This window comes from Pleurodeles waltl, chromosome 5 (assembly GCF_031143425.1).
Source record: "Pleurodeles waltl isolate 20211129_DDA chromosome 5, aPleWal1.hap1.20221129, whole genome shotgun sequence".
Lineage (NCBI taxonomy): Eukaryota > Metazoa > Chordata > Amphibia > Caudata > Salamandridae > Pleurodeles > Pleurodeles waltl.
In genome coordinates, this window is record NC_090444.1 from 655747501 (window position 1) to 655762245 (window position 14745).

The 14745-nt window shown below is 44.8% G+C and overlaps 1 protein-coding gene across 1 annotated transcript in view; it reads left to right on the forward strand.

The window, feature by feature from the left end:
• Window positions 1-14745, forward strand: part of CCN6 (cellular communication network factor 6) — a 286585-nt gene that overhangs the window by 242993 nt on the left and 28847 nt on the right. The window contains exon 4 of the mRNA XM_069236733.1: window positions 6381-6574. Coding sequence (XP_069092834.1) covers window positions 6381-6574 — 194 coding nt within the window. The remainder of the gene's footprint in view (window positions 1-6380; window positions 6575-14745) is intronic.

The window sequence follows — 14745 nt, forward strand, 5'->3', positions numbered from 1 at the left end:
AAGGTACACAATCAAATGCTAGAGCTTAATGTATAAATCATGTCAACAGGACTGCTTTGTGTAGTATAGGGTGCGCAGCTTGGGGCAAGCGCGAGGTGTGGAATGGGTGATGTTTGTATGGTGGTTCGAGAATGTGTGGAGAGACGGTTGCGAGACATGAAATGACAGCATCGTACATGGCCTGCTCTCATTCAAGGATTGTACCTTTCTCACGCAGTCGGTGTGTTGACTCCACAATTTGGTGTTGAGGTGGAGCAGTGGAGATGGACAGCCAGAAGAGGTGGAGAGCAGGTCATAGCATAACCGCTGTATGTGTGGCAGCGAGGAGCGTTTCGTATATATAATTTGGAGGCGTGTGAAGTGACGCTTGATGTGAGTCGTCAGTCTCGCTGGAGGAAATCAAGCACGTCAGTCTCGCTGGAGGAACACAAGCGTTTTGGGATTTTGCGTGGGCACTCCCTGTGCTACCTTCTACTGGTTGCTGGAGATGCTGACGGTTGGATACAAACATCAGCACGCGAAGTGGTGATGTTGTTGCAAAGCATGCTGCCATATTAGGGTCAGGCTTTGAGCACGTCGAAACGCTAGTGACGGGTCACACTTACATGTGTGTGCTGCCATCTTGATACTGATTTAGCACCCAACTCTGGCACGTCAATGCTGGGGTAACGTGTGTTGCCATTCTATTTATAGTTTTTCACCAGTGTTTTTTTAACTCCACAACATCAAGGAAGAACATCATCAGACGAATCTTCCATGAAGATATAATGGTGAGGTGCACACCTTTTATTTAACATTGAAGGATTCTGTGACTTGCACACCCCAGTCATGTGCACACTTTGTGGGAGCAAGTTAAATGCTTTTAAGTTATTGTGTTGTGTTTTCATTACATACGAAGTGCATTTTGGTTAATATAAACATGTGTGCACAGGCATTTTCACTTACACCTCCAGTCCCATTCCTTCCTAAGGTGGGCCAACCTGCAATGAAATCGGGTGATTGGAAGGATTATTTTTTAAATTATGCTGCCACCATTGAAGAGGAGAGTGGTGAAGAATTTTCCAGTGTAAGAAGGAAATGCATACTTTTGCATTGTTTGGGCCTGGGGGGACAAAGAGTTTTCACAAAGATGGACAAGAAACCTAGAGCCAATGGTGATTCTGATGTTTTTAAACAGACCTTGGAAGATTTGGAAGCGCATTATCAACCTGTTGTTTGCACAGCTGTTGACAGGTATAATTTCTTTCAACATAAACATGGCAAAGATGAGACCGTGGAGGAGTACGTATCTGCTCTAAGGAAGTTGGAGATAGCTTGTAAATTCGGGCAGTTGCATGATTAATTTATTCGTGAACAGATTATTATGCATTCTAATAATGCAGGTGTGCAAAAAGAATTGTGGGTTTGTGGTGACGCTCCAATGAATGAGATCATCGCAATTGTAAAAAAAGCAGAATTAATGAAACTCTGTGCCAAGGCTGCTTTGAGCAATGGGAAGGATGGAGATTTAGGAGGGCATTATGACCCCAGCGGTCGGAGGTAATGTGGCGGTAGTACCGCCAACAGGCTGGCGGTACTTACCGCCACATTGTGACATTGGAGGGTTGGCTGAAGCCAATCCACCAATGTACCACTCCGACCGCCATGGTGGTAGCAGCTGCTGGGCTGTAGATAACAATCTCCAGCCCGGCGGCCGCTATTGTGCCGCTGGCGGTGTCATGACCCTGCCTTCTGCCATGGTTTTCGTAGCATTCGTAACACCACGAAAACCATGGCAGAAGGCCCTATCAGTGACAAGGAATTCCTTCCCTGTCACTGATAGGAAGCCCTCTCTCCCCCCAACACTCCCCAGACACCCCACACCCCCTTCATCCACGCTCCCCCTCCCATCCAACCTCTCCCCATACACACACACACTCATCCACACAGACATACATGCATGCATGCACTCATTAACGCACACATCCGCACACACATCCAAACTTACACGCAGACATAAATGAACATTTCCATTCATACACGCACTCACACACCTTCAAACATGCACACAAACAACACTAAGCACACACTCACATTCACGCACACCCCCCCCTCACACACAACACCCCCTCCCCTGTTGGAAATCTGACTTACCTGTATCCTGGGGGTCCTCCGGCAGGGGACAGGACAGGGCGCTGCTACAGCCAGCAGCGCCCGCCAGCAGAACACCGCCAGGCCATATTATTTTTCATAATACAGCTGGTGGCGGCCTACTGGCGTGGCGCTGCTGGTGGTAGCAGCGTCACCTTACCACCATCCGCCAGTATGGCCACAGCCAGATTTCCACCCTGCTAGTGGCGGAAATCCAGCTGGGGTCATATTAATGCAGACGGATGGTAGCCACGGCGACAGTCTTTTGGCAGCCGGCAATAGGCGGTTTTTACTGCCATTGTCATAATGAGGGCCTTAGTGTGCATATTTATACAGGAGCAGAGGAAATTTGTCAGTACCAAGAGTGCTAAGAAAAAAACAGGGATGAGAAGAAGCCTGCAGGAAAAGAATACCTTGTGTTACAGATGTGGAAACAAAGGACATTTTGCAAGAGACAAATGTTGCCCTACAGTTAAACCTAAGTGTTCTTATTGTGGTGTTTTGGAGCATTGTGTAAAAGTATGTAGGAGGAGAGTTGGTGATTCTGTGGTTAAGGGAGTGGCGTGGGGGAAAATGGACCTGTTGAAGACCCTAAATCAGAAGATGATGAATGCATTTTAAGCATTAAAAATATTGTTTTAGGCATTAATGGTTTGCACAAGAACCATTATGTGATATAAGTATAGGGGGTATGTCTATACTAATGGTAGAGGATCACCCTACACTATTATTTGCAAATATATTTGGGAGGAGAAATTTGCTAAACAGGTTGGAGTTGAATTATCACCTTCAAGCATCCAACCTGTTACATTTACAGGTGAAAAAATTCCTGTGGTGGGATTTATGAATTTGTTGTTTGAATTCAAGAGGAGGGTAGTGCATTGCACTCTGTTTGTGGCTGAAAGAGGACCCTCAGTGTTAGGGTGGAAGGATCAAGGAGCTTTAGGAATTATATTGAATCCCAGAAGTGGCACGCAAGTATTGTCCATGGAGGAACCTGGCAAAATCTTGGAAATTGAGTTGTTGAAGAAATTTCCCCAGGTATTCTCGGGTAAAGTGGGCAAACTGTCTAAGCTAAATTATAGTTAATGAAGGTGTTACTCCTGTTAGCCACAAAGTAAGGGACATTCCCTTAAAAGTGAGAGATGCTGTGGTGTGTGAATTGGACAGATTGAATAATGAGGGCATTATAGAACCTATTGAAAGTGCAGAATGGTTAGCTCCCTTAGTAGTAGCTAGAAAAGCTAATGGATACATTTGGCTCTGGGTCGATTTGAGAGAATTAAACAAAAGTATTGTGGTGCATAAATTTCCTCTTCCTAAGACTGACGAGTTATTGACTAAGTCTACCGGATGTCAATAGTTTTCAACAGTTGATTTAAAATCAGCGTATCATCAATATTGTTGCATCCTTTTAGTAAGGAATTTACTTCTTTTATTACACCTTTTGGGTGTTATAGGTTTGTTCGCATGCTGTTCGGCCTTGCTTCAGCTGCTGCGGTTTTCCAATGCATACATTTTAGGCGACATTGTGGGTGTTACTTATTTTCAAGATGACATACTCATAATGGGGAAGGACAGAATGGAGCATGATGCCAAGTTAATGCTGGTAGTGGAAAGGCTTGCTGAAAATGGGCTGACAGCTGAGCTCAACAAATGCAGGTTTGGCGAAGGAATCTGTTGCGTATTTAGGGCATGAAGAGTATAGGCCTGGAATTCGTCTGTAGGATAGCATTTTGGCTGCTATTACAGAGGCTCCGGCTCTGAATTCTAAAGATGAGGTTAGGTCCTTTTTAGGGCTAGTGGAATTTTATGCAAAATTTGTGCTGCACTTTTCAGCAAAAACATATGAATTAAGACAGCTGGTTAAGGAAAAACAAGAGTTTAGGTGGAATGCAGAATTGAATAAGGATTTTGAGCAGAGCAAAAAGGAAATTTCCTCCGCCATTCCCTTACAGGGTTTTGATAGTCAAGAACTGAGTATACTTACGGTAGATGGTAGTGGCAGGGGTCTTGGTGTAGTACTTACACAAGAGTCAAAAGGGGGATTTTAACGTACTATTGCTTTTAACATCGACTGAAGAGAAGTTCTCAGTTATTGAAAAGGACATGTTGGCTGCAGTATGGATTATGGAAAAATGTAGGCATTACCTTTGGGGTCCAAAGTTTGTGTTGAGGACGGATCATAAACCATTGGTTAAAGTTTTAAGATCACAAGGTGCAGTGAAAGCTACCCCTGCATTTCCAAAATGTTGTCACAGTTGTTGGATTATGTTTATAAGATGGTGTATCTCCCAGGCATAAGGAATAAAGTTGCCGATTATTTAAGCAGGTTGCCGTAACCCATTCAGGACAGGAGGGAATGTTAGTGGGAGGAATATAATTTTGCTACAAAGGATGATTATGAGGAAATTTTGACTAAAGGGAAGGATAATATTGTAGGAAGGGAAGAATGGAGTGTTGCTTATAAAAATGACAAAGTATTGTTAAAAATTATGGAGTATGTAAGATGTGGTTGGCCATGTAAAAATAAAGTGGGAAAAGATTACATTAAGTGGTGGGAAGTTAGAGATGAATTGACTGTCAACGATGAAGATTTCCTTATGAGAGGAGAAAAGATAGTACCTCCTGAAGTATTTCTGGAGAAGATTCTTGGTGCTGACACATGAGGGTCATCTTGGTATTGTGAAATCTAAAAGAAGAATTAAAATGTCATATTGGTGGTCTGGATTGGACAGATATATTGAAAGAGTGGTACGGAATTTCATAGTGTGTGCCAATGCAGACAAATTCTTAAAGGTGTTTAGACCTGCTTTAGGTGTGAGTTCATGTCCGGAACGTCCATGGGTAGAGATAGCTATTGATATTTTGGGTCCTATGTCAATTGTCGGGGACAGTGCTGTTGGTGACTCCAAGTAAGTGATTGTTTTTTTGAATCTTTACTCTAAATGGACAGAATACAAAGTGTGTCAATGTGTTGACTTGACAGAGTTAATTATGTTTCTGTCAGGTGTGTTTTCGAGAGAAGGGATACCTAGATCTTTTTTGAGTGACAACGGACCTCAATTCGTGTCAGAGAAGTGGAAACAATTCTTATCTAGGAATGGCATTGTGGAAAAACATACTCCAGTTTACCATACTGCTGGTAATGGGGCGGGGGAGTGATTCACTTGTGTGATCATGGGTTCCACACAAGCAGCATTAGGCTCAGGAGTGGATTGGGAGAAAGAATTAGCTAGCATGGTGTGGGCTTATAGGATTACTCCAACACTTACTGGCTAAAGTCCTTTCAAGATACTTAGGGGAAGAGAACCGTACACAAAGGATAATAGAGGTTGGATGAATCTTAAGATTCAGAGTAAATGGTCGCCTGCTATAGTCAAGAGCAACATTTTGAAGGCACAGAGAGTATACAAGGAACATTATGATCAAAGGCACAATGTAAAAGATGTCAAATTAGTGGCACAAGATTGGGTCATGGTCAAATTGGCGCATAAAATGCTTAATGGTGATAGCAAACTTTCTAACCCTTTAAGTTAAAAAGATGCTTGGGAGTTTGGACTTGCTAAGTGACGGTAAATTGTGTCACCTAGGCAGATTGACAGAATGTACTGGTGGTGTAATGTTGAACAAGGGGAGGAATGTGTTTGGGGAATCTGGATCTGATTTTGCTGAATCTGACTTTGATTGGTTGTGGCCAGATGTTGTGGGTAGAGAAGAGAGTTCATGTGAACAACGTGAGTTTCCGTCGGTGACCACTAATGGAAGCTGCCAGAGTGAATTGCCTCCGGTTACTACCTGTTGTGGTTGGGTAGTAGCACAAACAAGGAAATACCACGATTTTGTGTTAAATAGTTAAAACAGTTTTTTTATTGACATTCCTTATCCTTGTGATTAGTCAAAATCTGTATGTTATTTTTCTTTTAAATTGTTCTTTGGTAAAGAAGGGGGATGTGTAGTATGGGCGCGCGGCTCGGGGCAAGCCCGAGGTGTGGAATGGGTGATGTTTGTACAGGGGTTCGAGAATGTGTGGAGAGACAGTTGCGAGACAGAAATTGATAGCATCATACATGGCCTGCTCTCATTAAAGGATTGTAACTTACTCACACAGTGGCTTTGTTTACTCCACCCCTTGGCTCCAGTTTGTTGCTCAACAGGTTCTATTCAATAGGTCGAAGTGTAACTTTACTTTAATTGTTTTGTGGCGTTGCATTGTCTTCCACAGAAAACAATTTGTTTATGCATTTCAGCTCACAAGATTCTCCCTCTTGTGCGGAAAAACAAATGCCTGGTCCAGGCTACTCCATGGACTATCTGCTCCAAAACCTGCGGATTTGGGATATCTGTTCGGGTCACCAATGAGAACAGTAAATGTAAAATGAGGAAAGAACAAAGGCTGTGCTACGTGCGACCATGTGACCCCAGTATTTTCCAACAAGTAAAGGTAAATTAATAAATTGACCATCTATGCTGGACTACGAGAGAGCCAATGACACTTAGCCCGTTAAATGAATCTGTCTGTCTTAGAAGAAAGCCCTAAGTTTTTCACAAGCATATAAAGGTGCATATGTTCTGCACCAATTAAGTGTCTTTCTCTATAGTCCCTTCTAATGTGAATTCGACTCAGTGGCAATTATTTTATCTTTTCCACCTGGTGGTGTGTAAAACACATGTGAGGTTGTTGTTTGCGCTTCTTGTCCCTGGAGCCTTCCAGGTGACCCAAACATTTGTATTCAATCGCTGCACATTTGTTTTTAATTATGGGAGTTGTTATTTGGCACAGATGTCTGATGAAGGCCTTTAATGGGTGGTGAAGGCAGAGGCAATGATTGTGATGGCAAGGCTGAATGAGCAAGAAGTGAGATTTGGGGGTGTGAATCGTAAGTTTCCCAACTGAAAAACTGTATGCCAAATGGTGGAGGGATGATCAAGGTTTTGGATACACTGTTCCCATGAGGAAAATAATCAATACTGGTTTGCATTAGGGGGGACCCTACGTTCCTGATAAAAAATAACAAGTTAAAACCTTTTAGTCAAACAATGAGAAAAGCCAACAAAGGCATAGGAGACCCAACTCAGGAACCCAAACCCAACTATGAGTCAAGAATGTATTTATCTGGGGGAGAGTCACAGACCAAACACCTCCTGAAGCTACGCCCCTGTGAATGAGATTGCATATTTGTCTGTACGCAATATCATTCAGCGGTATATACAATGCTTAATGTAAGAAATGGAGTTACTGGGTGATAAGGGTGAAAACCTACTCTAGCAGCAAACACAATCCTTGTCAGGGTGAGGTCACAAGCAAACCCCAAATTGACTTGTGCTCAATTCTCTGTGGCTAGGCACACAGCAGGGAGGCTTAACTTAAAGCCATTGTGTAAAGTATTTATGCAGCACAGCAATAAAGTGAAAACAGCACAATAAGAATACCACAACAATTTAGTAAAAATAGAGACAATTTTAATAAGTTATTTGACACCAAAATCAGAAAATTGTAATAAATAAATCCAATCAGTATAACCTGCGATAAGGACATTTAAAGATTTTAGTGAAGATAGTGCCAAAAAAGCACAAAGCACCAACTGTAGTTATCTGGTTGCGCCGGACTGGGACAATGTCAAAAGATCAGACTGATAGAGCGTGGGTCACCAACAGGGTCCCCATTAGGTCCGCTGAACACAATACCTTAAGCCTTGTTGTGAAGAGATGCGGAGTCCTGTGTCGAAAATGCATGACACAGCAGAACCAAAGCAAGGTCCAAGAGAGGAAATGTGTAACACTGCAGTGGTTCCAGAGATCTGCGAAGTGTGATGCAATGTCTTTGAGTAGAGATGCATTGTTCAGTAACGGTTCTGATATGCTGCTTTGGATGAGGCAATGTCCTTGCATGGAGATGCTTGTACAAACGGCGGTTCCGATGGGCTGGTCTAGGTGATGCGGGATCCTTGCGATGGGGAACCTTGCACTACAGAGCAGCTGCATTGGTTCTGCTGAATCCACAGATGGGCTGGCAGAGCACTTTCAGGCCCATTTCAAGGGACCAGCTCTGGGGTGACACCACTTGGGAGGGTAGTTCTCACAAATGGCAAAGTCCAGGTGCTGTGATGGCAAAGATGGCATCAGGGTAGGTGGTCAGCACAGCAAGGCAGAAATTCTTCAGAGCAGCAGTCCAGCAGGTTGGTGGTCCTCTCGGCAGCACAGCAGTTCTTCTTCCTGGCAAAGTCCACAGGTCTAGAATTGTATGGAAGAGTTGGGTCTAAGGGTCCAATATTTATACTTGTTGTCCACTTTAAAGCTGGAGAAGGTTCTAGAGGGTTCCACCCCCATGGGGTGTCAAGCATCCCCTCCCTTCCTGGCCTGGCCCCAGCTTGTCTGAGGTCACAAAAGACCAGTGTCAAACCCTTTGTGAGAGTGCTCGGGCAGAGCCTTTGTGATGTGCAAGTGTGGTAGCTGACAGCTCCTCCCCCTTGTTAAGTCAGAGTGGCCCATTCTGGCAACACCTGTCTTCCCTTCTGTCTTGGAGCAAAACACAAAGACCAACTGCCAGCTACACCTATTTATGTGAACCAGAATCAGGGTGCAGACACCAAATGGTTAGGGCAAGAAAATGCCAACTTTCTAAAAGTGTTATTTTCTTAATGGTGATTAAAAATCTGACAGTACTATTGGAAAGATCTTTTAATTACAGTTCTTTAGATACCAAACTTGACCTGTTTACCTGCTAATAAGGTAACTCCAATGTTATCCTATAAGGGAGGTAGGCCTCCTTTTAGTAAAAAACTAATTTGGAAGTTTTTTGCTACTGGGACATGTAAACCTTAAAAGTAGATGTCTACCTTTTTGGATATACGGCACCCTGCCCTCTGGGCTGTACAAGGCATACCCTAGGCGTTACTTATATGTATTAAAAAGGGAGGTTTGGCCATCGCAAGAGACTTACCATGCCAAGTCAAACTGGCAGTTTAAAACAGCACACAGAGACTGCAGTGGCAGGCCTGAGACATTTTTAAAAGTCTACATAACTGGGTGGCACAATTAGTGGTGCAGGCCAACTAATAGCATTTAAATTACAGGCCCTGGGCACATGTAGTACAACTTTACTAGGGACTTACAAATACATAAAACAGGTCAAATGGGTGTAAACAAATTCTACCATGTTTTAAGGAGAGAGCACAAGCACTGTAGCACTGGATAGCATTAGTAAAGAGTGCAGAGTGCTAAAAGCCAACAACAACAAGTTCAGAAAACAGGAAGGCGAGGGAAAAAGTTTCGGGATGACCCTGCAGAAACGGCCAACACTTAATTTGTAAAGATATAAGTGCCAGGGCCTTAGAGGGTCCCTGCAGTTTGCACTACCCACTGTGCTTAACAGTGCTTCCAAATTCCACTATTCATCCCCGGACATGCTTCTATGGTTATTTTTTATTGTACGTTACATTGATAAACAAATGTGTTCGGCTGAAAAAATGCAAACAGCACCACCATGTGGTGGACTGTCATGAAACGTGCTGGTTTTAAGAATTAAATGCTGATGCCAAACACTGAAATTAAGAACTGGATATATATATCCTTCCTTTGAGCCACTGGTGGGCTCGCAGCTAACCAAGCGGCAAGCTGGTCAGGTGCATGTATGGCACTGACTTGCCTGAGGGGCGGAAGCCCTCTAACGACAATTGACGAGTGGAGTGTTTTTAGACGTGCTAATCAGGTGGTAATGGTATTCTAGGGAGAGCTACAAGAGCAATCCTTGGACATTATAAACAATAGTGAGTGAGAAATAGTGGGCTTAAATCAGAGTTCTCTTTTTCTAGGTCACATATTCCAATGCAGTGGTCGCTAAGTTGAAAACCTCCAGTGGGATGAGGCAAAAGGCTGTAACTGAAAACAGTTCCTGCGTAGATGCATATCAGCTCATTGCATTCGACCGCTGAAAGACTTGAGGAACAAGTGCAGAGGCTGAGAAAACAATGTGCCATAATTGCTGCCAACCTTGAGGACCGGGAGGGGAGAGCATGAAGAAACAACATCAGAGTTGTTGTTGGGGTCCCGGAGAGGGCAGAGGGATCCAGTGCTGATCTATTCTTGGAAGATCTCATAATGAACACTGTTTGTCCCACATGTCTCTTCAATTTTTTGGCTGTTTAAAGGGCCAACAATGCACCCATACCCTGGCCAAAGCATGGAGCCCTGTCATTGACAGTCATTGCTAGGGTGTTTAACTATAGAGAATGGGTCACAGTCCTGTAGGCTGTTTCCTCCCAGGGAGACTTAACATATGAAAAAAATATTTTTTTCCCATTTTACACTGCAAGTGTAAAGACAGAGACAGTTTCAAGAAGGTCAAGAAAGCGCTATCAGCAGAGGAACTGAAGTACGTGATACTCTACCCGGCTTGGCTGCAAGTGGTGGCAGAGGGAAAATCATGGCATTTCACCACCCCAGAAGGAAACTGGGACTTGCTGGACAGATGGCGCACCCCTGGTGGGAGGAATGCCCTGGGGGCCCTTGGAGGATGCCATGGGGCAAGATGAGACCTTGGCGGCCTGCTCCACAGGATCACTTCCCAGGACATGACGACACTATGGACTTGTGTGCAGTGAAAACATAGTGTTGATTCTCAGTGACTTGCTGCCATTCCCTGGGGGAGGGGAGTGCTGGGAACTAATGGAGGGGATTTATGGAACTGATGGCTGCATGGAACCTCCTCTGATGTCATAAGGATGCATCACTTTGTTTACATAATTTACACGGTTGAATGAGGCGGTGCTAGTCTCCCCACTATTGTAAAAGATACTGTTGGGGTAACAGGCACTCTTCAAGTTGGGGTGGTGGGCAGTTCTGAGCCCGCATTGCAGGGTGGCACGGAGGAGGGAGTTTATATGTTGGGGACTATTGTTGTTACTTTTCTCTATTATGTTGTTTTTACATTGTTGCTCACATACACTGACTGGAGGCAGGCATGGGTAGGGTTGCGGGATGCAAGAGTACAGTGGACAGACACAAGACATTCGGCAAACATGCACCCAACCACTCCTACACCTACTTTTCTTAAGGGGTCAAGGACACAGCAAGCCCTGAGTGTCCAGTTGTGGAATGTTAACAGGCTGGGCTGTAGAATCAAGAGTACCAGAGTATTACAGTATCTCTGTCATCATGCCCCAGACTTAGTACTACTGCAAGAAACCCACTTTAGCGGTAACAACTACAAGGCCCTACACAGATTTGGCTACATCCTCTTGGCACATGCTGGCTACACCCCAGATTCCAGGGGAACAGGTATTCTAATCAAAAGGTCGTTGCCCTTTATGCCCTATTGTATATTGTCCAATCTGCTTGGTAGATAGATGGCATTGTTAGGGGCCTGGGAGTGCAACACTTTAAACATTTTCTCCAGGACATGCCACCAAGGCTGTATGCAGTGACCCTTCTAGACGTGGGTGCCTTGCTATTGGAAATGCAGCATAGGATTCTTATCTTAGGTGGAAACATGAATGCTGTAGTCGACCCTTGGGTAGATAGAGACACCAGGGCTGTCCTCACAAAAGAACCAAGCCCTTTGAAAGCATTTTCAGATGCACTAGGGTTTATTAACCTCTGGCGTGCTCTTATCCCAAAGCAACAAAAGTACACATACTTTTGATGGCCCATGGCAGTTTCTCTAGTATCAATAATATATTTACCCAACAGGCCCAAATGGACAGGTTCAAATATGAGCAACACAAGGTGCAGGGTATCTCTGGTGGGGGTTATGTTGTGCGGCCCTGCCTATGGCAATAACCTGGCCCCTAAGATTGATCCCTGGCACCTAAGAGATAAGAGAATCACAGGTAAGCTCAGAGAAAAGAAAATGAGTGGACAGTAGCATTTGCGTGTGCCCTTTGGGAGGCCTTTAAAGCAGTCCTCTGTTGCCATGCAGAGGCCCACATGGGGGGGGGGGGGAAAGAGAAAAGACTTCAGCATGAGGCAATCAAATACGACACTGATTCTTTGAAGGCCCGGCATCTAGCGGAAGGCACTGATGACCTTTGTCACCAACTCTGCCTCAAACAACAAGGCCTGCAAGAGCCGGCAGAGGACAGGGCTCGCATCTACGTGCTGGCAACTCAACACCAACTATATGATGAAGTGGACAAGGCGACAGACCACTAGCATGCTGCCATAGCTGAGACCTTCTCTACATACTACAAAAAGATATACACCTCCATGACCACCATGTCCAACACGGACTGTGACGCCTTCCTATGGGGCAAAGACCTCCTGAAGGTCTCAACCAATGACAGGGGTGCCAGACAATAGTAGAAATTGCTTTGGCGATATGAGAGCTACAATCAAGGAAGGCAGTTGGGTTTAATGGTCTGCCGATAGAACGCTATAAAAATATGGTGGCTTTAACTGAAGAACATATGTTGGCAATGTTTCATGCAGCCTGAGAGGAAGGGAGTATCAAAGGACAGCCAGAATAGTAGTTAGCCCCAAGATATATAGACCGCCGGTTGAATCTTGATCTTATAGACCCATATTTTTCCTGAACACAGAGGTCAAGATGCTGGCAAAAGCCTTGGCCACTAGAGTCGAGAGGGTTACCACATCTGTGATTCATCCGGACCAATCTGGCTTTATGCCACACAAGAGCACCTGCCTGAACCTGCGGCGTCTTTACAGGGTGTTACACATGACTGTCGTGCCTCAGGCCGAACAGGTGGTGCTCATGGCCCTGGCCACGTGAATGACCATTGATAGTATTGAATGGAACTACATATTTGCGACCCTCACTTGGCTGTGCTTTGCCCCAAGTTCTGTGACTGGGGATGATGTTTATTTCAGGACCCATTGGTGAAAGTGCGCCTGAACAACGCTGCTTCCCAAACCTTTGCACTGCAAGAGGGTACGAGGCAGGGATGTCAACTTTCCCCAGTGAATTGTGTGCTGGCACTTGAACCCCTGGCAGCTTGGGTTTGATAGGACCCTCTCATACAGGGAGTGTGTAAGGACAGGGATGAGCTTAGCATATATGGTTGTATGACGGACTCACATTCATTTACCCAGCATGCCTTTAAAACGCAGTCACTACCCTGACTGCATCGTTACCAAGCATTACTTTACCATGTAATTTGTTACAATGACTTGCCTTAGAGGGGCGCTAGACTTTGGAATAGTATAAATTACTATTCCAACTCAAGTCTATGCAACAGTAGAGAATGTTTTAGACTTAAAAATCCAACCCCAGTCCAACAACGCACCCCCTAAAGCAAGTCGTTGTAATGACTTGCGTGATAATGTGGCAGTCAGGGTGGTGATTGCATTGTATAGGCAGATCATTGTTGTGACTGTTTGGAAAAGGATGTTTCCCACGTATATCCCTTTACAGCAATGACAACCGGATTTCCTCCACAAAACCGACCCTACCAATTGACAAACAGTGGGGCTGGATGGCTTCCGATATCTTGGGATTCTCCTTACTTGACACCCTACCAAATTTATCAGTAGAAACCTGCTACCACAGCTGGACAGATTCCATAGGGATGTAGAGCTTTGAGGAATCTTCTGCTTTTGCAGATAGGCAGAACTGCCTTATACAAAATGATGACCCTAACACTGCTTTTATATGTGCTGCAAAATACACACTACAAGATTCCCCCAGACGACTTCTTTTGTAAAATTGACCATGAGGTGCAAGTGATGCCGAATGGGGTCACCTTGTGTATCGTGCTCCAAAAGCTCCAGAGAGGGGTCTATGATAGTAGACTGGCAGTCGCCAAATTGTTCCAATACTACTGGGCCATTTAGGTGGTTGTGGTCAATGATTGGGTATTTGCCAATCGTAGCGAACCGGCGTATCATATTGACAGAGAGGCCATGGGGGCTACTCTGCAATTCTCTACGAGAGACGACATGAGCGTGACCTGCCGACTCATACACAGACGGTGGTGAGAGTACAGAGAGAGGCAACTAAACATCTGGGCTGGGGTGACAAGCTCACTGACCAAACTCCACTCTGGAACAGTGACCTCCTGAAGGAGGTGGGTGGCCTGTGGGGTTTTTCGAAATGGGACTTGATTGGCATAGAACGAATGGGTGACATGTGGAGGGGGTCAATCACTGATGACTTTTGAGGAACCCAGCAAGAATGACATGGCAAAGACTGAGCTCTATATGTACCTATAGCTATGCCATGTCCTGCGGCGACACATACTAGAAGGGGAACAGTTGCCTGAGGTGTCATCATTAGAGGATCGCCTCCTCACAGACCAGCTAACAGACAAAGTCATTTCTCTTATTTACAAGAGAATAATAAACAACTTCCCAGAACCAATGTTAGCGTAAGAGAGGCCTGAGACGGAGACATCAAGACGTTGGAAGATGATGAGTGTGGAGAGGCTTTACAGAGCCCACGTGAGATAGCGATTTGGGCCCATTTCAGATTACTCCAGCTGCGGATCCTGCACAGATCATACTACTCTAGAGTGCCACTCCAAAAGATTGGGAGATGGAAGTTCCCATTGTGCCAGTGGGGCTGCGGGCAAGAGGGCATCTTTTTCTACATCCTCTGGCAGTGTCTGGTGAGTCAAAGCTATTGGGGCGCGGTGGTACATAAAATGGCTTGGGTGCTTG